This window comes from Lolium rigidum, chromosome 6 (genome assembly GCF_022539505.1).
Source record: "Lolium rigidum isolate FL_2022 chromosome 6, APGP_CSIRO_Lrig_0.1, whole genome shotgun sequence".
NCBI lineage: Eukaryota > Viridiplantae > Streptophyta > Magnoliopsida > Poales > Poaceae > Lolium > Lolium rigidum.
Window position 1 is genome coordinate 126,671,991 of NC_061513.1, and position 24,088 is coordinate 126,696,078.

The 24,088-nt window shown below is 42.7% G+C and overlaps 1 protein-coding gene across 2 annotated transcripts; it reads right to left on the minus strand.

The window, feature by feature from the left end:
* Positions 1 to 481: 481 nt before the first annotated feature.
* LOC124666363 (protein FAR1-RELATED SEQUENCE 5-like) lies at positions 482 to 5,239 on the minus strand. Of its 2 annotated transcripts, XM_047203695.1 has the most exons (7): positions 5,179 to 5,239; positions 4,781 to 5,098; positions 3,279 to 3,542; positions 2,475 to 3,165; positions 1,912 to 2,369; positions 1,500 to 1,787; positions 482 to 1,251 (listed from the first exon to the last, which is right to left on the minus strand). In XM_047203695.1, the coding sequence occupies exons 4-7, from the start codon at positions 3,112 to 3,114 to the stop codon at positions 829 to 831; spliced, it is 1,809 nt and encodes a 602-aa protein (XP_047059651.1). In that variant the 5' UTR covers positions 3,115 to 3,165; positions 3,279 to 3,542; positions 4,781 to 5,098; positions 5,179 to 5,239; the 3' UTR covers positions 482 to 828. The 2 variants fall into 2 exon arrangements, with proteins under 2 accessions (XP_047059651.1, XP_047059653.1); XM_047203697.1 differs by lacking the exon at positions 5,179 to 5,239 and having other exon boundaries at positions 4,781 to 5,099.
* Positions 5,240 to 24,088: the final 18,849 nt, after the last annotated feature.

Consider the following 24,088-nt stretch of genomic DNA (forward strand, 5'->3'; position numbering starts at 1 on the left):
AGTCCCCGAGCGCTCCCCGGGGGGCCGGGGGTGGCGTGGGCTCGCCGGATGGATGAAGGGCCAAATCCGGACGAAAACGAGGAACCGGGGGCGCGACTGAACCGAATTACGCCGTCCGGATGGAAAAAACGCTCGCCGGGGGCCTCGACGGGGGCACGAGTGGAGATGCTCTTATATTAGAGAATGGCCACACGCATGTTAAACTTGCCCCCTAGAGTCCTTTAGCCATCCAACCAAGCACAAAAACAGCACGCTGAGTCACCAACGAATTCGCTCAAATTCATTCAAAATCTCTCAAATTCGATTGAAATGGACTAGTTTGCACCCGTGTTGCAAGTTGTGGTTGTGGGACTAGTTTTGTCCGTTTTGCAAGTGGAACTATTTTGCACCCCGGGTGCAAGTTGTTGGAGTAAAAGTGTATATAGCTCACGAATAAAACTCCCCAAGTGTGCAACGGGGTTTGTAACAATGAAATGAGCAATGAGTTAACCACGATATATATTTGCTTAAGCATGTGGTGACAACCTTCAGGAACTTCTAACTCAGCTCAAGATAACAATCTGTGCATAATTCAGCTACAAAAAATAAAACTTCAAATAGGATTTCCACAAGATGTGGTTAACAACATCCTACAGGTATCCACTCACACAATCCCATAAATTCGTTTGCTAGTAATTGGTTGTCAAACAATTGGTCTTCCTATGACCAGCAATACCACAATTGGAGCAATGCGCCTCTCGCCGTGGCTTCTTGTTCCAGTTCGATGGGCACTCATTCGACCTATGGCTCCTACTACGGCATATGGTGCAAAATTTCGTCCTCGGCACACTAACCTTCTCGTAACCAGGCCGGCTTCTTGCTGTGGTTGGTCGCCCCATCTCTTTCCTTTTGGGAGGAGCAACCATGTCTGGGCATAGACTGCTGCTCTCGTATCTGTCTCCTTGGTATTGTCTTTGCTTGCCTGATGCATGAAGTCTCATCTTTTATCTTGCTTGTTTCTGATAGGATAGGCATGGCATCTAAAAAGTGGGACATTGCTACCTCGTATGACTCAGGATTAGTGTCCGCCATCTGAACAATCTCAATTGCAGTTCTGTATAAAGCTGAGTGGCGGAAGCTCGTGGATTTCATAGCAGGGCTGTCATTTTGATATATCATAAGATGTGCAGGCATGTCACGGTATGCATCTCTGGTCCACCTCCTCATGATGTGGCTTGCAGGTATTTCTGTTATACCTAGACTGATCATAACCTGCCAACCCAAAGATGGATTTAGAACCAGCTTAAAACTCACAGACCCATTTTAGATATTTCATATTTTCAAACATTATTGGGAAACAGAAAATCTTTAGCATTTTTAGCATCAAACAGTATCCTCCTATTTTAAATGTACATGCATAACAACGCTGCCACCAGCTTATAAAAAAGCAATGACCTATGGATAATCTAGACAATAGTAATATGATGCATTAATTGTTATAGTGGCAAGTCAATGCTTACCCTGAGTGCATGGCTGCACAACATTCCCATGTGCTCGTACATCACACACTCACACTTGAAAGTCTCTCTCTGGGGATCAAAAATAACCTCATACTCTGTCCGGGACCATTTCTCTCTCTTCTCGGCGAATACGTGCTTCACAAAGAACCTTTGTCCATCAATTACCTCCTGCACAATATATGACCCCGACTGGAACAGGTGTACCTTGAACAAGCCAAACATGTTTGGCGTGTAAATCTTGCTCGCATGCATCTCAATAGGCAGCCCGCTGTTGAGCACTATACCTCCCTGATTTGTTTTATAATGGAGTGAACAACAAGTCAACCTCAAGGCATAACAGCTTACAAAAAAACTTGAGTAACATTACCAGTAAATGAAAACCTCTAACTAGTTCGACTAGCAATGACCTTACCAGGCGGCTGCGCATCTCCTGGTAGTTCTCCTCCTCATCTCTGTCAAACTGCAGCTTATTGTAGTGCCTAACAAACATGTTCATTGAAGACCCTGGCGGGACAAAACCCTTTAGCATGTGGTTTGCACTCTCAGAACGTTGGGTGCTTGTCATCCTGGCGCAGAACTTTCCTGCAAAGTATGGCTTCGCCCACTTCTCTCTGACCTCGAAAATCTGAGTTAAGAAAGGGTGTTCCTCGAGACCATACTTTGCGACGAGACTTGACCATGCCGCCTCAAACTCCTCCACTGTTATCATGTACTCCAGAATCTTGTGGAACTCGTCACGGAAACCGGACGCTTTTGAATAGACTGATCCCATGCATTCTTTAGCTTTGCGCAAAACATGCCACTTGCACCATCTATGAGTTGTCTCAGGGAGAACAGCAGCAATAGCTATCTCCATTGCACGACACTGATCTGTGATTCAAATACATCAAATTATGGGCTATATCGATTTCTCTATACAAGTATTAAGATAGTATGTAACTAGTGGAAACAGTGTAGCTTTTTCTAATTCCGTACCTGTAAGAATGGTCACTGGTGGTTTCCCTCCCATTAGAGATACAAATTCTTTGAACACCCACTCAAATGTCTCTGTCTTCTCGTTCGTCAACAGGACACCACCTAGGATTATACTTTGGAAGTGGTTGTTGACACCGACGAATAATCCAAAAGGCATGTCATACTGGTTTGTTCGGTAGGTTGTGTCAAAGGTTATTGCATCCCCGAACAGATTGTACTGCATACGGCTCTTCCCGTTTGTCCACATTAGTGCTCTGATCGTCCCTTCCGAGTCTACCAAGCAGCTGTCACGAAAGTTGGGGTCTTTCAGCTTCATTTCTGAAAAAGCATCATACGTTTTCTTTACGTCATCCTCTGAATGGTCCCTGCTGATGCTTGCACACAATGTCCTTAGTGATCGCTTGTTGAAAGGAATATTTTCCATTGATCCGAAGAAGCTCCCAATAACACTAAACACCTTCGTGAGGCCCACATTGTTGTCCCTGAGGTTCCTAAGAAGGTCCTTCGTGTGCGGGTCAATGTTTCTATGTGATGGCCACTGCAACTTTTCCCCGCGTTTTATTGCCAGCCCATGATTGTGATCTTTCCTAAACTCGTGAATGTACCATCCATGATCATCCGTTCGGTGCAAACGGATCATTGCTGGGCAGCCGCAGCGAACTGAACGTGTGTTGAGATGTCTAGGTTTCCCCTGTTCAAACGATACAGCAGACCATGGTTAAAACATATGGCCTTTGCAACCAAAATGGAAAAGTGGAATCTGCAGCATTATAATGAGTGATGATTAGACTTTGTCTGTATTACCTGACAGCCACAAGTTATGTCCTGCAGAATTTTGCTCTTTGAGGGTTCTTTCTTGACGGCCCGTATCTAATGCCGAATCCAATCTCCCATGAGTACAGATTATAAAAGTCGTAGGCTTCAGGTAATGAATCGAACTCCATCCCTATCACTGGTGCTGTGACAGCTTCAGAGCTTCTCTCATTTGACTTCCTCATAGCTATTTCTAGTGCACTCTTCTTTCCTGAACTTGGTTCCCTTGAATCAGGAATTTCTCCTCGGCGGAACCTGGAAAATCATAAAAGAATTCAGGGTGAACCATGGGAATATATCTAGTACCTCCCACATGTCATCTACATAGATATGATTTTTTTATTACAGCACCATCAGCAGCCTGATGTGACTTCCCTTTTGACATGATAAAAGAAGTTGAAAAAAATACAACTGCACGTACTGAAAACAAATATATATAAAATTTGGCATTATTTGAACCTTAACCAAAATAATGCCCAATTTAATATTTTATTGTAAACGACAAAATAAATTGGTGCGCAGTTAATTATGCAATACGTCACTGCTCGCTTGTTTGAAAACTAGATAGTCCATCAATGTTAATAACAGAACGTAAACTAACTTCTATCTTGAATCAATATGGTTGTATAATTTAATATTGCCTATCGAATTATCTGTTTACCAACAAAATCAGTACAATCTACATATCCTCCCCCAGCATAGACACGGGAACATAACTTTACAGAGATGAAACACTAACAAAAAAAATCTCCCAACTTTATTTTTTTTATCTAATTTGATATAACGAAAATGTGTGTAATCCCAAAGGCGACACACGAATAATGATACCAATACTTGACCTGACACCTTTAATAGAAAGCCCTCAATTCCCAAATCTTGTGCATCTATTTGTTCTTGGCGAACAGAAATTAGTGTGTCTCTTCTTGCACTTCTACAGGGGCAAGGGCTTCAGTTGAAGACAATGCTCGCTAGTTAAATGTGAGTTCAGTAGTTCACAACACTAACTGAAACGAACACATGCATGAGATTAGTGTGTCTTTTATTGCTAAATAAAAAACCAGCACATGGTGGAACAACAAATAATGACATATTAGCACCACTCCCTGGGAGCTGATTGACAGTAGTTGGTGATTCCCTTTTGATAGCAAGGGCATGCTCACCTTATTGATGAGCTAGGATTATACACACTCTAATATAACAACTCATCGATGCGATTTTTCCGCATACTGAAGGCACTAAATGATAACAAACAGGATCAGGTATGAGGCACTGAAGATGTAAACTTATATACATAGGCCTTCGTTTTATTTATATGAGCAACTACACAATCCACCATAACATGTATTAAAACTCCATATTAAGCGTACTTTCAGCACTGTACTTGTAACAAACTAGATTCAGGAACTACATTTAATTGCTAATCCGGGGATTATGGTGTAGTAATAATAAAGAACATCCAGACTGCTCTCATTGGATACTTGGGTGCAACTAACCTCCTCTTCAAAGTGCGATTCGATGCAGGGGAATAGCATGCCGTCTGGATTGGCAAATCATCCCGGATTTGGGATTGTTGCTGCAACTCTGGAGCTGACAGGTCTGCTTCCTCGGAACGGGGAGACTCGTCGAGGTCGAACACCGAATTTTTGCTGCAGTCTTCATCATTTCCGGATCTGCAGGGCACTGGATCTGATCCACAGCCGCTTGAATTCGATCTCAGCATGGTCGGCGAAGTGTGTGCGCTCGATTCGGCATCCCGACTGGCATTTGTTGGGAACCAGTCCCAGTTTGGCTCATGGTTTTGCTGCGACATTCTGGGGAACGAGCTGGGCATGTGAAATCAGGAGACATAAGAAATCTAATACACGAGATTGGGGCAGGCTTGGGGTATTACCTGAGGAGCAAATCGGTGAATCCCTCTGGTGTTCCTGCGTTCATCACTTGTGCGAAAGGGGGAGGTGGCTAGTTCTTGAGGATAGATTTCGGCCGAGGCGGAACGGCGGCCGGAGAATAACAGACCTGAGAGGGAGTTGGAGGAAGGCGACGGTCCTGACCGTGAGATTCAAACTTGAAATGGGCGGAGGGGACCGGGGTGGTGGGGTGGCCGGGGTCCGGCATGCGGCCATGTCGCCGCCGTACAAGCTGGCAGAGCACAAGGACGGGGAGGTGGGGGAGGCTGCCGATGTATTTGTCAGTTAGGCAGAGTCGTAGCTAGTCGTATCGGGGGAGGAAGCTAGTCGTATCGCTCAGTGGTAGGGGTCAACCAGCTGAGAGTGTGGGCCTCCATCGCGAATCTCCGTGCCAGGCGAACGGCACCGATTCAGTCCTGGCGCCATAAGGCCACGACCTGGCACTTACCGCTCTGTTCGTGTGTTGTATCTTGGGCAAACTATCAAGGAGTCGTCCGGCGGCGCGAACCCTATCGGTGGTGGGGAACCTTGCGGCCATGGATGGGAGAGAGCCATGGTTCGGTTTGGTCTGCCTCGGGCTAGAAACAGTCTATTGTAGATTGGCCTACTCCATCTACTAAGGGTGTGTTCGGTTTGGGAATGGGGTGGAATGGAATGGAACCATTCCATTCCACTGGCACGGAACCGTTCCATCCCTGTGTTCGGTTTGGACAATTTTTTTGTCACGGAACTGTTCCATCCTTGTGTTCGGTTTTGGAATGGGATGAGAATGGAATGGAATGGGTGAGATAATCACCCGATTAATTATTCTAAAATCGATTAATTATTTGCTAAACTTGATTAAGTAGTGCTAAACTTGATTAATTATTACTAAACTTGGTTAATTATTGCTAAACTTAATTAATCAGCGTGTGACAGTCACCTGTTCCACCTCGTCCGGCCGAATCGGAGGAACCACTTCATTCCGGATCTAGAGGGAATATTCCATTTGGAGGAACCACTTCATTCCATTCCAGTTTGCAACCGAACGCAGGAACGGGCTCTGGGTGCGGAACGGTTCATTCCGTTCCACCCCATCCCCAAATCGAACACACCCTAACTCAAATGATTTCTTGGTTTGTCCGGTTATTAACGTAAATTCATAAGCACTACGCACTGGTTACTCAACCACTGACTGCTCTTCTGAAAAAAGGAGTCTTGTATGTTTGGACACCTGGCACTGAAAGTGCATTTTAAGCACTTAAACATGCCCTGACAATAGCTCTTGTCCTTTCACTTCCGGACTTCGACACACAGTTTATCGTCACACTATATCAATATCATAATTATCTTAAAAAGAAATTTCTACTGATTAGCTGTAAATCCATTTTATTTTGTTATGCCATTAAGGAAACACTATTTTGGATACAATACCCATTTTAGAACCGTTCACTACTAACAAATAGAAAATATCAAAATAACAAATAATATAGTTAATGGTTCCAATTTGTCCTAAATTTGTGACGTCGGAATTGGGGCTTTGTTATCCCAGTAGGGGCATCCCTTGGTGTATGTGAGCCGTGCCATGGGTCCTCTCAACCGTTGATGTCGGTCTATGAAAAAGAATATCTGGCGATATTACTTGTTGTTCAACAGTGGCGCTCGTACCTTCAAGTGGGCGTCTTCATGATCAATACTGACCATCAAAGTCTCACTCACTTAACCGGGCGGCATGTCACCAAGATAACGGGGCTGCAATTCAAAGTGGTGTATAAAAAAGGAATCAACAATGGAGCTGCCGACAACCTATCGTGCAATCCTCCTACCAGCTCCCAGGAGATGTTTGTTTCATCTATACAACCTTCTTGGCTCTCTGAAGTGCAAGCCAACTATTTGTCTGATGAGTTTGCACAGACACTTGCAGAAACTGATAGCTGATCCTTCGTCTGAGGAGCACTATACTCTCAACCATGGAAATTTTGCAATATAAGGGAAGACTCTAGGTGGGCACTGACGCCACATTGCGGCGTGAGATTGTTTCAACTCTGCATGATAGTGCCCAAGGTGCACATTGCTTCTTTCCCGTCACTTATCGTCGAGTTAATACATTGTTTCAGTGGACTGGCATGAAGGCAATGATTCGAGACTACATACGCTGTTGTCTCGTGTGTCAGCAAGCGAAACCTGAAAGAATTTCTTCTCCTTGATTACTGCAACCCCTTCCTACTCCATCTAAGCCGTGGGAGGTTGCCACCATAGACTTTGTAGATGGATTGCCTGCTTCTGGCCAGTATAATTCTTTGTTAGTGGTTGTGGACAAGCTCGTCTATGACCGTGAATCCAGTATTTACAAGTTAGTTTTGGCAGTCTGTGTTTCGAGCTACCAGCACGCAACTTAAGATGAGCACTAGCGGAAAGGTAGCGCGAATAACACCAACCTAAAAAAACAGTCCCCGCGTCGCCCTCCCTTGGCGACACGGGGAAACCCTAGCGCCGCCGGCCCTTGGGCCCTCCCTCTCCCTCCCCCGCATCGCTGCCGCCGGAGGGGGCGGGGGCAAAGCCGCGCGCACCTCGAGGACGGTAGTGGCGGGGCAGTTCTTCTCTGGCTCCTCGCGTTCCCGTCGCGTGGGGTGCTGCAGACGACATCGATGCTACGGGCGCCGCGCGGTGGCCATGCCGGCGTCTTGCTGCGGATATGCGTTGGGAGGCCGCGGCGGAGACGTAGGCGGTGGTCGGCGGCGCGGTGGCTGACGGCGCCATGGGCGGGCCCTGATCTGGGCATGTTTGGGCCGCTCGGGCTGCGGCCAATGTGGGCGTTGCGGCGGTGTGGTGCTTGCTGATGGTGCTCTAGGTACGGCGCCGGACAATGTTGTTGGCAGTTATGGAAGCGGTTGGGAAACCCCAAGAGGAAGGTGTGATGAGCACATCATCAAGTTTTCCCTCAGTAAAAAAACCAAGATTTAATCGACCAATAGGAGAAAGACGTGACTTCTGAAGGTGTTGTTGGCTGACTATTAGCAGGCGTACTACCGGCGTCAGCAACAACGTGAAACCTGCATACAACACAATCGCCATACTTTGCCCCAACTCACAGTGGGGTTATCAATCTCAGTGGTTTTGCTGAATCAAAGAGTTAACCGTATGGTGTGGAAGGAGATGATTGCAGTGAATGAAAAGAACCAATGCTTGCAGAAAGTAAACAGAACAGGATGATTGTATCAGTATAAAAGAAAAAAAAGAACCGGGGTCCACAGTTCACTAGTGATGTCTCTCTATAAAGATAAATAGCATATTGGGTGAATAAATTACAGCTGGCAATTGAGAGAGTAAAGATCATACATAGCAAAACGACTACTATGAGATTCATTTGGGCATTACAACATAATACATAGACCGTAATCCAAATGTGTCTATGACTAATAATCCACCTTCCAATTAGCATCCGCGCCTCTTCCGGTATTAAGTTCCAAGCAACAAATAGTCGCATTAAGCAATGTGTGTAAAGTAAACAATAGAATTACACTCGGATAAAACATTGTTGTTTTCTCCCTAGTAGCAACATCATATCTACAATCTTAGAAGTTATTGTCACACTTCCAGGAAACTAGAGGCATGAATTCACTATCGAGCATAAATACTCCCTCTTGGAGTCACAAATATCCACTTGGCAAAAGCATCTACTAGCAACAGAGAGCATACAAGATCACAAATAATATATGACATCAATCTCAACCATAGCATTCAATATTCATCGGATTCCAACAAACACAACATGTAGCATTACATAAAGAGGATCTTGATCATAATAGGAAGCTCACAAGATCTAAACATGAGGGACAAATTGGAGAAGACAACCATCTAGCTACTGCTATGGACCCATAGTCCAGGGATGAACTGCTCACGCATCACTTCGGAGGCAGGTATGGCGATGTAGATGCCTCCAGCGATTATTTGCCCCTCCGGTAGGGTGCCGGGAAGAACTTCAGAATCCTCCCGAGATGGATTCTATGATGGAGGCCGCGATGGAACTTTTCGTGGATGAAGGCTCGGATATCCAGGGTTTTCCCGAGAAGATGTATAAATAGGCGATGGATTTATGTTGGTGGGGTGCCGGGGTGTCCCACACCACCCCTAGGCACGGGCCAAGCTAGGTTGCGCCTAGGTGTGGTCTGGCCGCCCTGCTGCCCCTCTTCGACCCCCTTCAGACTTCATCTTCGTTACGGTAAAATATTGACTTCGGCTTTGTTTCGTCCAATTCCGAGAATATGTCCCGTACAACTTTTCTGAGACCAAAACTAGCAGAAAACATAGAACTGGCACTGTGGCATCTTGTCAATAGGTTACTGCCGGAAAATGTATAAAAGTGTAACAAAGTGCAAGTAAAACATAGTAGAATTGGTTTAAATCAAGCATGGATTTGTGACGTATCCCTGTCCGTGGCCTTGGGCCGGGAGGACACCGCGGCGGCGGCTATAGGTTGGCCACGAGGATGTTGCAAGAGGACAAGCGATGGCGACGTAGTTGTTGCGGGTTGTCCGCGGTGGGTCTGCTCGGTGCTGCTGCGGTGCGCCATGGTTGCAGGCCAGAGGCGGTGGCGCTCGGCGGGCAGCGTGTGGCCGGAGGGCTCGTCATGGTGGCGCAAGCTTGTCCTAGCCTCCAAGGAGGTGTTTGGTGGAGGTGATCTTGTGTTCCTTTCACGACGGCGGCTGCCCGGGTTCTCTCTAGTTGTTTTCAACAACTATCTCGCGGGCAGTGGTGATGATCCGGACGTCGGCTTTCGTTGCGGCGATGGGGAGCCTAGGCGTGGCGGCGGGAGGGATGCTTGATGATCATCGGGAGGGGAGTTGTGGGGGTTATGCCGGTCCTTGTTGGGCAGGCATGAGGATTGGGGCTTTTCGCTGGGCGAAAGCCTTGTCTTGGCAGTTGGCAGGGACCGACGACAGTGATGCCCGTGGGCACCGTACCCTTCTTGAAGTCATCGTCGAAGCAGGTGTTTCTTGCTCCTCCGCTCGGGCTCTCTGGGGGAAACCCTAGATCCCTCAAGGGATCGGGCGTGGGTGACGCTCTTGTGTCACTTTGCCTCTTGGGGCCTCGCTTTGGACGTCCATCGGACAGAGGGACTTGTGGACTGTTTTGGTGGTTTGGAGGAGGCGGGTTCGTATTCGTCCAGGCAGGGCGCGGCCCTGAGGCCAGCGTGGTAGTTGGATCGGTGTCTCCGGTCTTTCGCCTCCGCCTGTTGCGTTGAGGTGTGGTGTCGACCTGGTTGGTCGTTGACCCGTGTGGAGTGCATCCTCGGGGCTGACATGTGGTGTTGTGTTTTTAATGTTTTTCGACCAGTTTTCCTTATAAACGGGCATGCTCTTTTCTCCTTTTCAATGAAAACAAAAACGTTTGCCTCGTTTAAAAAAGAGAGGACTAGCAACCATCCCGAGACCAGTGGCTAGACCCAACACATCAACCAATTATTCAAGTGCTACCTCCGTTTTTTCACCAGTGCCCACCATCAAGGTTGATCAAAGTGGCTTTCACTCTATGAGTTTTGATGCAACGCCAATTGGCACGCATCTTTGGGCAAATCTCCGTTTGAGTTTTTGTTTAGAAGTCTTAAGAATTTTTTTAGTTGTTTTCCTTCACATGATTCTTTATATTTCATAGTTATCATAGCATTTCTATAATCCTCTTCTAACGTGTCATTTTAATCTAGATTAGTAGCCATACCAGTATTTTTGATATTTTCCATTTGTAATTTTTATGGGTTTTTGTGTTTTAAAAGAGAACTAGAAAGAAAAAACCAAAAAACAAGACAAATAAAGTACTTTGCAAAATCTAAAAGAGAAAAGAGAGCTTACAATGCTGCAACCTCTCCAAGCTTAGATGTTTGCACTAAGTTCAAGACGAAGATGAAGGTGATGATGGTGTCAGAAAATAATCTCGCAGTCACCTTTGAGATTGTTGTGCTCCTAGCTTGATGAAGATGCAGTTGCGAGATGCTCTTCCAATTCCCGGGCAACAACATAGACATAGTCTAGTAGTTGCCTTAGGAATTGCTTTGTGCTTCCCACACAGCAACCACTGCGATGTAACTCTTAATCCCCCGGCAACACGCCAGAAAATAGTTTTTATGACGTTGGGACTCCAAGTGTAGAGTGTTGTGTCAGTAGAGTATTTTTTTCCTACAAGGGTGACTCGAGGGTTATATCGAACTCTCGAGTAATTGAGTAAAGAGTTATCTCTCCCTTTCTTCTTCTAGCAATCCTGCAAAATAAAATAAAGCCTTGTGTCCCCAACTCTATCGTGTGGTTGTCAAGCACAATATTTCGTATTAGTAATAGTAAATAAAATAGTAATACAAGTAAATTAAACTAGACAAATAAAACAAAATAAATAAAAATAGTAAAGGGTTGATTATTTTTCGGTTTTGTGTGCAAATAATATTTAAATATTTTATATTTTCGGATTAAAATAGTGTTGCAAATAGGAAGTAAGATAAATGCAATGGAAAGGTGTTTCTTATGATTAAAATTGGACCGGGTTTCATGGGTTCACTTGTCTGTTCTATCTTTAAATTTGTAGTGAATAATAGCAATTCATCAATGAGATAATAAGAATAAAACTTCAATATCTATAAGATACGCATTCATATGGGCATCTGATGCCCACAAATATAGGGGATCGCTGAAATCTTCGATAGGAAGTATTACCTAAATTTATAGTTCGACTCAAGCGGAACACAAGAACACCATTAAAATTTTAGAAATTGAGACATCACTCTCAACCACATAGTTATATCAATAAACTCACAAAGCAAGTGATGATTTTATAGCAGTTGATTCAAAGCAGTAAAAGCAGCATATTTCTAGTTTTCGCCGGAAGTAGTAGTATGTAACTTCCAGTGGCTAAAATCGTAGGCGTGAGGTAGTAATGGAGTAATGTATGGATGATATTCATCATATAATATAATTCAACTAATATAGCATTCATCTCTAATTTAGTTGTGTGTAGGTGTGTGATCAAAATATAGTCATGCTTAATAAATAAGAGAATTTGCATATATAACATCTTTTATCCTGCTTGCCCATTTTACCGGTGCCAACTTGAAACTACTAGCAATTAAGGTCTACCCTTTCAAATAGACCGGAACAAAGCATTAAGATTCATGACCACACATAATCTTCGAACTATCACATATTCCCCTTGTTTTTCTCGATCTGTCACCTTAGGGATTCGCAAGGCCAACATAATAACAAGTAATACACCTTGCAAATAGATACCAACCTCATATATATATGATAAAAAAATATGTTCAATACTGTAATCATGTCACTCGGGCCCTAGTAACACGCATTAAACATAGGAAAGGTGTACTAATACTCATACAAGAATATCTTCAAGACAAACACCTCAAATCTCGATACATATGGATGATTACATGATCAATCTCATCCAAAACCCATCCACCTATTAAGCCTACAAAGAACTACTCACTCATGGTGATGGAGAGTGAGTCCATGATGGTTGGTGATGATCTCGGTGGCGGTGATGATGAACAAGCCCTCGAAATCCCTCTCTCCAGGTGGAGAGTGATGCATGTAAAATGCATACATGAACTTTGTCCTTTATCATATTGAAGTACCACATATTTGCAACATATATGATGATCATACTATGTTTTACATTGATTTATGGGGATTTACCAGTGATTCTCTTTATTTGGTTTATAACTATGCAGACCAGGAATTCCTTGTTTCACGTATTTTCACTTTCAGAGAACTAAATGGAGTCAAATTGACCTGAAATTTTTGGAGCATAATTTTTTCATCGGGAGAAACACCCTGGAGCCTGGAAACTCACCTGGATGGGCCTGAGACCCAGAAGACACCAGGTGGCGCGCCCTACATGACTGGGCGCGCCACGAGGTCTCTTTCCACTGTCGATCGTCCAATTCACTTGATTATTTCACCCACCGATGTATTTTTGCCTAAAAATCACTATATATATGGCCCCGAAGAGTTCTGGGGAGGAGAGCACCGCAGAAGATAGAAACACGAAAACAGAGGCTGCATCAGCAAATATTGGAGGGGGAACTCCGCCGGGATCACCGCCGGAGGGATCTTCACCTTCTCCAACATCTTCATCATCATCACCATGGTCAAGGGGGAGTAGTCCACCTCTGTACTACGGGTTTGTGGCAGTAGCTTGATCTATTTCTCTCATGTTCTTCATAGTTATTAGTGCCATATGAGCTGCCCTATATGATATGGACATATTTGTACTACCTATGTGGTGGAACCTTATTCTATGATATTGTGCTATGAGATATGATCATATTATGTGCAGTATGTATTGATAGATGCATATTATGTACCCCATTCTTAAGTATTTGTTCTAATCCAACATCTATGCAAGAGCGCATGTAGGGTGATGTGTGTATTAGATGGAGTAGCATGGTTATAGTGATTAGATAGTGACAACAAATTCATGATCTATTATGGTTTTGCCTTTTTCTTTTGCTATCTCAATAGGGATAAAGTGAATGCATGTGTTTCAAAATAGCATATTTGATATTCAAACATCATGTCAAAGTACTTATGGTTATGCTCTGTTAATTCTTAATACAAGATTGCATGGAGTTTCCCTTTCTTGTGGAGTATAAGAGAGATGTGTTGCATCAATTCTATGGTAGGACGTGATGCCCATATGGATGTGTATCTTTCCCATGTTATTATTTTGCACCTCATATCTCATTGATGAATTGCTATTGTCCACTACAACTAAAAAACAGAGAATAGTCAAGTGAGCCCATGAACTCCGGTACACTTTTTATCATAAGGAAACACCTTTATATTGCTTTTATCTTGTTTTCTATTTCCTGCACTATTTTAATCCGAAAATACAAAAATATTACTTTTCTTATTTGCATCCGAAACACCCAAAACAATCAACCCTTTTACTGTTTTTACTTAGTTACTTTATTCTATCTAGTTTTACTTGTTTTATTACTTGTGTTTTATTTACTTACGCAAAACTTTGTGCTTGACAACCACACGGTGGAGTTGGGAACACAAGAATTTTATTTTACTTTGCACGATTGCTAGAAGAAGAGAGGGAGAGAACACTCTTTGCACAGTTCCCCGAGTGTTCAATATAAACCCTCGAGTCACCCTTGTGGGGAAAATACTCTGCTGGCACAACACTTTGCACTTGGAGTCCACACGAAGGTGGTATCTTTTTAGGGTATATAAGGAACCACACGAAGGGGGAGGCGAGACGCGATTGAGGGCCAAACGGGCCTAGGTGGCGCGCCCTAAGAAGGTGGGCACGCCACCTGGCTCGGTTTGGGCCTCGTGGCTCCCCTCTCGTGATCCAAAACTTCAGGCCCTCTCTTTTCATGAAAAACTCCCCTGGTTTTTTCCGATTTTATTTCCTGTGAAAACTGACAAAAATGAGACTTTGCTGAAAATAGCATCAAATTCAACAGTTTTTGTCCAAGTATGGTGATATTCCAGAGCAAATCTTCGAGCAAAGTACTTGGAAAAGTATATACATTTGAAATATATCAACTCCCCCAAGCTTAGCTCGTTGTTTGTCCTCAAACAACTCAAACATAGTGTAGAAGCGATAAAAGACTTCGACAAGAACTTTGCTCTATGCATGCATAAACAATTTAAGATGCAAGTATTCGATACATAGCTTCATACATGAATGGAAAAGTGTTATTAAATATGCACTATGCTCATGTTCTTCTATCCATGCATGGTGTAAAAGAGGTACTATATGGCAACGCTAGTTGGACAAGATTAATTGATAGTAGCAGAAAGTAAAGTTCTCGCATCGCATTTGATTGAATCATGGGCAAGTCTTTTGAGACCTTTTGATTGCTCCAATCGTTGAATGGTAATTTCATCGTACTTTCATTGCAAAACCAAATAATGGGAGGATATTATATCCTTCCAGTTCTTTAACATTCAAACTCTCACAGAGGACTCATACATGAGTAAGTAGCTAGTATATATTTGGTTGACCATAAAGTTAAGCGGCAAGGTTTAGGTGTTCGCTTCTTAGCTTGAACACCTTATGAGTGGAAAGGGTGCATCCCCTTTTTAGCATAAAAGTATAAGGCAGTGGGCACCAAAGGAGATAGATATATCTACTACAGGCCATCCATACCGGGACAACATGAACAACAGACGGTGAGCATCCTTTCTAACTCTCTCTCACTTTTTTCTCTGACTTTTTCTTTTCTTTTATTTTCTTTTCTCTTCTCTTTTTTTATTTCTTTTTATAAGTGGTGGCTCAATGGTTGAAGGCTAGCAAGATAATTTTTGGTCAACAAAGTATACTATTACCCGACTTATATATGCTTCAACCATGAGATCTTCCATTTAAAGTGATGGACCATCATACAAACATCAACCTTCATATTTTAAAGACACACAGGACTATAATTCATCATTGAATATGTGCCAAGTCTGCAATAACAACTATAATGGGATGCGTAGACTTTTACTCAAAACCACTATCTCTCAATCAAGTATAATATCATTCCTCAATAATATCTCATTTTCATCATAAATAGAGAGGAGAACACAAAGATAGCAGACATCTAATATCACTTCCCCAAGTATTGATGAAACTACGCAAAATTATTTGCTATCATTAAATTACATACATGAATATAGCAAAGGTGTCATACCTATTAACAATCCTCACATACAGTTTCATCATTGTTGTTCTTCCTCTCCCAACCGGAAATGCACAATATGCTCTTATATAGAATTAAAAAACTAAACTTGGTTCACTCAAAGCATCTTATTCTTACAGAAGAAATCTTAAAAATATGATGTCAATAAGATGTCTCATGTGGCTGGATCCATATAGAAGTATATCATTCGTTTTGGACCAAAAGCAAGTTCAACTAGCCACTTTTAGTAATGAAAAAACAAATGTGCCAACAAATTCTAGCAGTAGTTAGATATATCATGCCGACGCATGCCATGCGGCCTATGTAGGTGGTGCAGGCTCGTACCATGCCTCCTGTGGCGGTGCATGTACTTCCACACCTCCTAATGAGGAGGCTTGATACGTCTCCGACGTATCGATAATTTCTTATGTTCCATGCCACATTATTGATGTTATCTACATGTTTTATGCACACTTTATGTCATATTCGTGCATTTTCTGGAACTAACCTATTAACAAGATGCCGAAGTGCCAGTTCTCGTTTTATGCTGTTTTTGGTTTCGAAATCCTAGTAACGAAATATTCTCGGAATTGGACGAAACGAAGACCCGGGTTCCTATTTTCACCGGAAGCATCCGGAACACCCGAGAGCCGCCGGAGGGGGCCCTGTGGGCCCCGGATGATAGGGTGGCGCGGCCCGGGCCCCGGCCGCGCCGGCCTATGTTGCCGCCGCCTCTTCGACTCTCTGACGCTGCCCTTCCGCCTATTTAAAGCCTCCGTCGAGAAAACCACGATGCGAAGAACCACGATACGGAAAACCTACCAGAGCCGCCGCCATCGCGAAGCCAAGATCTGGGGGACAGGAGTCTCGTTCCGGCACCCTGCCGGAGCGGGGAAGTGCCCCCGGAAGGCTTCTCCATCGACACCGCTGCCATCTCCACCGCCATCTTCATCACCGCTCGCTGCTCCCATGAGGAGGAGTAGTTCTCCATCGAGGCTCGGGGCTGTACCGGTAGCTATGTGGTTAATCTCTCTCCTATGTGCTTCAATACAATAATCTCATGAGCTGCCTTACATGATTGAGATTCATATGATGATGCTTGTAATCTAGATGGCATTGTGCTAGTCAAGTGAGTTTTACTTATGTGATCTCCGGAGACTCCTTGTCCCACGTGTGTAAAGGTGACGAGTGTGTGCACCGTGTGGGTCTCTTAGGCTATATTTCACGAATACTTACTCACCGTTATGAATGGCGTAGTGAAGTGCTTATTTATATCTCTTTATGATTGCAATGTGTTTTGTATCACAATTTATCTATGTGCTACTCTAGTGATGTTATTAAAGTAGTTTTATTCCTCCCGCACGGTGTAATGGTGACAGTGTGTGCATCCGTGTTAGTACTTGGCATATGCTATGATCATGATCTCTTGTAGATTGTGGAGTTAATTATCATTATGATAGTATTGATGTGATCTATTCCTCCTACATAGCGTGAAGGTGACAAGTGTGCATGCTGTGTTAGTACTTGGTTTAGTCGTGTTGATCTTTCTTGCACTCTAAGGTTATTTAAATATGAACATTGAATTGTGGAGCTTGTTAACTCCGGCATTGAGGGTTCGTGTAATCCTACGCAATGTGTTCATCATCCAACAAGAGTGTAGAGTATGCATTTATCTATTTTGTTATGTGATCAAAGTTGAGAGTGTCCACTAGTGAAAGTCTAATCCCTAGGCCTTGTTCCTAAATACTGCTATCGCTGCTTGTTTACTGTTTTACTGCGTTACTACTGCTTGTTTACTCTCCTGGGCAAAGCACTTTTCTGGTGCCATTGCTACTGTTTATATATATTCATACCACCTGTATTTCACTATCTCTTCGCCGAACTAGTGCACCTATTAGGTGTGTTGGGGACACACGAGACTTCTTGCTTTGTGGTTGCAGGGTTGCATGAGAGGGATATCTTTGACCTCTTCCTCCCCGAGTTCGATAAACCTTGGGTGATCCACTTAAGGGAAACTTGCTCGCCGTTCTACAAACCTCTCGCTCTTGGAGGCCCAACACCTGTCTACAAGAATAGAAGCTCCCGTAGACATCAAGCACTTTTCTGGCGCCGTTGCCGGGGAGGAAAGGTAAAAGGCACTCATACTCCGGTTCCAGGTAACAGTACTTTTCTGGCGCCATTGTGTTTGTGCTCGAAGTTATTTCCTTTAGATCCGGCAATTGCATCTTTTTGTTTCTTGTTTACACTAGTTTGGCATAATGGACAACTATGAGCTTCTTATTCTATTTCCTGATTTAAAACATGGATTGTTTGATGCGAAAATTAAAAAACCTATGAAATCTTATTTGCATGCTGGTAGTAATATTAGTATGAACGCTTTGAACACCATTGTTGATAATAATGTAGAAAGTTCTAAGCTTGGGGAAGCTGGTTTTCATGATCTTTTTAGTCCCCCAAGCATTGAGGAGAAAATTTTCTTTGATGATACTTTGCCTCCCATATATGATGATTATAATGATAGTGGTCTTTTGGTGCCACCTACTATGGAGAGTAAATTTTGTTGTGATTATACTATGCCTCCTACACTTGATGAGAATAATAATGATAGCTACTTTGTTGAATTTGCTCCCACTACAACTAATAAAATTGATTATGCTTATGTGGAGAGTAATAATTTTATGCATGAGACTCATGATAAGAATGCTTTATGTGATAGTTATATTGTTGAGTTTGCTCATGTTGCTACTGAAAGTTATTATGAGAGAGGAAAATATGGTTGTAGAAATTTTCATGTTACTAAAATGCCTCTCTATGTGCTGAAATTTTTGAAGCTACACTTGTTTTATCTTCCTATGCTTGTTACTTTGCTCTTCATGAACTTGTTTATTTACAAGATTCCTATGCATAGGAAGCATGTTAGACTTAAATGTGTTTTGAATTTGCCTCTTGATGCTCTCTTTTGCTTCAAATACTATTTTTTGCGAGTGCATCATTAAAACTGCACGAGCCCATCTTAACGGCTATAAAGAAAGAACTTCTTGGGAGATAACCCATGTGTTATTTTGCTACAGTACTTTGTTTTATATTTGTGTCTTGGAAGTTGTTTACTACTGTAGCAACCTCTCCTTATCTTAGTTTTGTGTTTTGTTGTGCCAAGTAAAGTCTTTGATAGTAAAGTAAGTACTAGATTTGGATTACTGCGCAGTTCCAGATTTCTTTGCTGTCACGAATCTGGGTCTACCTCCCTGTAGGTAGCTCAGAAAATTAAGCCAATTTACGTGCATGATCCTCAGATATGTACGCAACTTTCATTCAATTTGAGCATTTTCATTTGAGCAAGTCTGGTGGCCTAATAAAATCCATCTTTACGGACTGTTCTGTTTTGACAGATTCTGCCTTTTATTTTGCATTGCCTCTTTTGCTATGTTGGATGAATTTCTTTGATCCACTAATGTCCAGTAGCTTTATGCAATGTCCAGAAGTGTTAAGAATGATTGTGTCACCTCTGAACATGTGAATTTTTATTATGCACTAACCCTCTAATGAGTTATTTCGAGTTTGGTGTGGAGGAAGTTTTCAAGGATCAAGAGAGGAGTATGATGCAATATGATCAAGGAGAGTGAAAGCTCTAAGCTTGGGGATGCCCGGTGGTTCACCCCTGCATATTCTAAGAAGACTCAAGCGTCTAAGCTTGGGGATGCCCAAGGCATCCCCTTCTTCATCGACAACATTATCAGGTTCCTCCCCGAAACTATATTTTTATTCCGTCACATCTTATGCATTTTGCTTGGAGCGTCGGTTTGTTTTTGTTTTTTATTTTTTTGAATAAAATGGATCCTAGCATTCACTTTGTGGGAGAGAGACACGCTCCGCTGTAGCATATGGACAAGTATGTCCTTAGGCTCTACTCATAGTATTCATGGCGAAGTTTCTTCTTCGTTAAATTGTTATATGGTTGGAATTGGAAAATGCTACATGTAGTAACTCTAAAATGTCTTGGATAATTTGATACTTGGCAATTGTTGTGCTCATGTTTAAGCTCTTGCATCATATACTTTGCACCCATTAATGAAGAAACATTTAGATCTTGCTAATTTGGTTTGCATATTTGGTTTCTCTAGAGTCTAGATAATATCTAGTATTGAGTTTTGAACAACAAGGAAGACGGTGTAGAGTCTTATAATGTTTACAATATGTCTTTTATGTGAGTTTTGCTGCACCGTTCATCCTTGTGTTTGTTTCAAATAACCTTGCTAGCCTAAACCTTGTATCGAGAGGGAATACTTCTCATGCATCCAAAATACTTGAGCCAACCACTATGCCATTTGTGTCCACCATACCTACCTACTACATGGTATTTATCCACCTTTCCAAAGTAAATTGCTTGAGTGCTACCTTTAAAATTCCATCATTCACCTTTACAATATATAGCTCATGGGACAAATAGCTTAAAAACTATTGTGGTATTGAATATGTACTTATGCACTTTATCTCTTATTAAGTTGCTTGTTGTGCGATAACCATGCTTCGGGGACGCCATCAACTATTCTTTGTTGAATATCATGTGAGTTGCTATGCATGTCCGTCTTGTCTGAAGTAAGAGAGATCTACCACCTTTATGGTTGGAGCATGCATATTGTTAGAGAAGAACATTGGGCCGCTAACTAAAGCCATGAATCATGGTGGAAGTTTCAGTTTTGGACGTTCATCCTCAATCTCATATGAGAATAATAATTGTTGCCACATGCTTATGCATTAAAGAGGAGTCCATTATCTGTTGTCCATGTTGTCCCGGTATGGATGTCTAATTTGAGAATAATCAAAAGCGAGAAATCCAAAATGCGAGCTTTCTCCTTAGACCTTTGTACAGGCGGCATGGAGGTACCCCATTGTGACACTTGGTTAAAACATGTGCATTGCAAAGATCCGGTAGTCCAAGCTAATTAGGACAAGGTGCGGGCACTATTAGTATACTATGCATGAGGCTTGCAACTTGTAAGATATAATGTACATAACTCATATGCTTTATTACTACCGTTGACAAAATTGTTTCATGTTTTCAAAATAAAAGCTCTAGCACAAATAAAGCAATCGATGCTTTCCTCTTTGAAGGACCATTCTCTTTACTTTTATGTTGAGTCAGTTCACCTATCTCTCTCCACCTCAAGAAGCAAACACTTGTGTGAACTGTGCATTGATTCCTACATACTTGCATATTGTACTCGTTATATTACTCTATGTTGACAATTATCCGTGAGATATACATGTTATAAGTTGAAAGCAACCGCTGAAACTTAATCTTCCTTTGTGTTGCTTCAATGCCTTTACTTTGATTTATTGCTTTATGAGTTAACACTTATGCAAGACTTATTAATACTTGTCTTGAAGTACTATTCATGAAAAGTCTTTGCTTTATGATTCAGTTGTTTACTCATGTCATTACCATTGTTTTGATCGCTGCATTCATTACATATGTTTACAATATGATCAAGTTTATGATAGCATGTCACTTCAGAAATTATCTTTGTTATCGTTTTACCTGCTCGGGACGAGCAGAACTAAGCTTGGGGATGCTGATACGTCTCCGACGTATCGATAATTTCTTATGTTCCATGCCACATTATTGATGTTATCTACATGTTTTATGCACACTTTATGTCATATTCGTGCATTTTCCGGAACTAACCTATTAACAAGATGCCGAAGTGCCAGTTCCTGATTTATGCTGTTTTTGGTTTCGAAATCCTAGTAACGAAATATTCTCGGAATTGGACGAACCGAAGACCCGGGTTCCTATTTTCACCGGAAGCATCCAGAACACCCGAGAGCCGCCGGAGGGGCCCCGTGGGCCCCGGATGATAGGGTGGCGCGGCTCGGGCCCCGGCCGCGCCGGCCTATGGTGCCGCCGCCTCTTCGACCCTCTGACGCTGCCCTTCCGCCTATTTAAAGCCTCCGTCGAGAAAACTCTGATGCGAAGAACCACGATACGGAAAACCTACCAGAGCCGCCGCCATCGCGAAGCCAAGATCTGGGGGACAGAAGTCTCTGTTCCGGCACCCTGCCGGAGCGGGGAAGTGCCCCCGGAAGGCTTCTCCATCGACACCGCTGCCATCTCCACCGCCATCTTCATCACCGCTGCTGCTCTCATGAGGAGGGAGTAGTTCTCCATCGAGGCTCGGGGCTGTACCGGTAGCTATGTGGTTAATCTCTCTCTTATGTGCTTCAATACAATAATCTCATGAGCTGCCTTACATGATTGAGATTCATATGATGATGCTTGTAATCTAGATGTCATTGTGCTAGTCAAGTGAGTTTTACTTATGTGATCTCCGGAGACTCCTTGTCCCACGTGTGTAAAGGTGACAAGTGTGTGCACCGTGTGGGTCTCTTAGGCTATATTTCACAGAATACTTACTCACTGTTATGAATGGCGTAGTGAAGTGATTATTTATATCTCTTTATGATTGCAATGTGTTTTGTATCACAATTTATCTATGTGCTACTCTAGTGATGTTATTAAAGTAGTTTTATTCCTCCTGCACGGTGTAATGGTGACGAGTGTGTGCATCCGTGTTAGTACTTGGCATATGCTATGATCATGATCTCTTGTAGATTGTGGAGTTAATTATCATTATGATAGTATTGATGTGATCTATTCCTCCTACATAGCGTGAAGGTGACGAGTGTGCATGCTGTGTTAGTACTTGGTTTAGTCGTGTTGATCTTTCTTGCACTCTAAGGTTATTTAAATATGAACATTGAATTGTGGAGCTTGTTAACTCCGGCATTGAGGGTTCGTGTAATCCTACGCAATGTGTTCATCATCCAACAAGAGTGTAGAGTATGCATTTATCTATTTTGTTATGTGATCAAAGTTGAGAGTGTCCACTAGTGAAAGTCTAATCCCTAGGCCTTGTTCCTAAATACTGCTATCGCTGCTTGTTTACTGTTTTACTGCGTTAGTACTACTTGTTTACTGTCCTGGGCAAAGCACTTTTCTGGTGCCATTGCTACTGTTTATATATATTCATACCACCTGTATTTCACTATCTCTTCGCCGAACTAGTGCACCTATTAGGTGTGTTGGGGACACAAGAGACTTCTTGCTTTGTGGTTGCAGGGTTGCATGAGAGGGATATCTTTGACCTCTTCCTCCCTGAGTTCGATAAACCTTGGGTGATCCACTTAAGGGAAACTTGCTGCTGTTCTACAAACCTCTGCTCTTGGAGGCCCAACACTGTCTACAAGAATAGAAGCTCCCGTAGACATCAAGGCTCAAGGGCCTCCTCGGGCCAGGCATTGTCCTGGGGTGCTTCGGGAGCCAACTCCCATTCATACTCTTCTTGTTCGATAATTCATCTGTTTGATAACTTGTCAAAATATTCAAGATAGGGAAGCACATTACAAGCGAAATGACCTTGCCTAACCACGTACTTATACTTCCGAAAATCATTATACCACACTCTACCAAGAATATCCATTTTAACCAACATTGTAGAATCCAACAAGTTGTGCTCCAAAATTTCAGTTCCAATGTTTTTAAATCACCGTTATTTTTTAATGTGCTCATAGACCATAGTGGCAATAGCACCAGCATAGAGTGGCTTATATTCATTGTGAACAACAGGATAAGACAAAGTTCTAGCAAGAATTACACCCAAGCTAAAATCAGAATATGTACCATTTTTAGCACATCTCAACAAATAAATAAATGTACCTGGGCATGAAGTTGTATTCTTTCTTGCTAGGAATCCTCTAACTAGGAACAAAGAAAAGTATCTAAGCCCTGGATGTTGAATATGAGGAAGTTTACTCCTATGGGTATCATTAGGGACATCTCACTAATGCTTCTCCAAAATGTCCGGAGTTGTTCATCAGAATCACTAGGAATTTCTTCCCAACTCCTAACATTTGTGACCTTAATAGCTTTGCAAAATTCATCAATGGACATGAAAAACCTAAGTTGTTTCATGAAAAATTTAACATCAAAAGAAGCAGGGATGATTTTACCTCTCTTACCTACCCTCTCCTTGGTGTGTCCAAACCTGGATGAAGCGAGAAACTCGTGAGTTATCTCTGCATATGTCTTGTAGGGATGGCTTGCAAATCCATCTAGCCTTGTAGCCTCCAAGAAGAAGGCAAATATTCCTCTATATGCATCTCCTTGAGCATTCTTGGATCTTGCCACCTAGTGGCATGCACATCCAGAGCTTCTGCCCGGTAGATCAAATCAC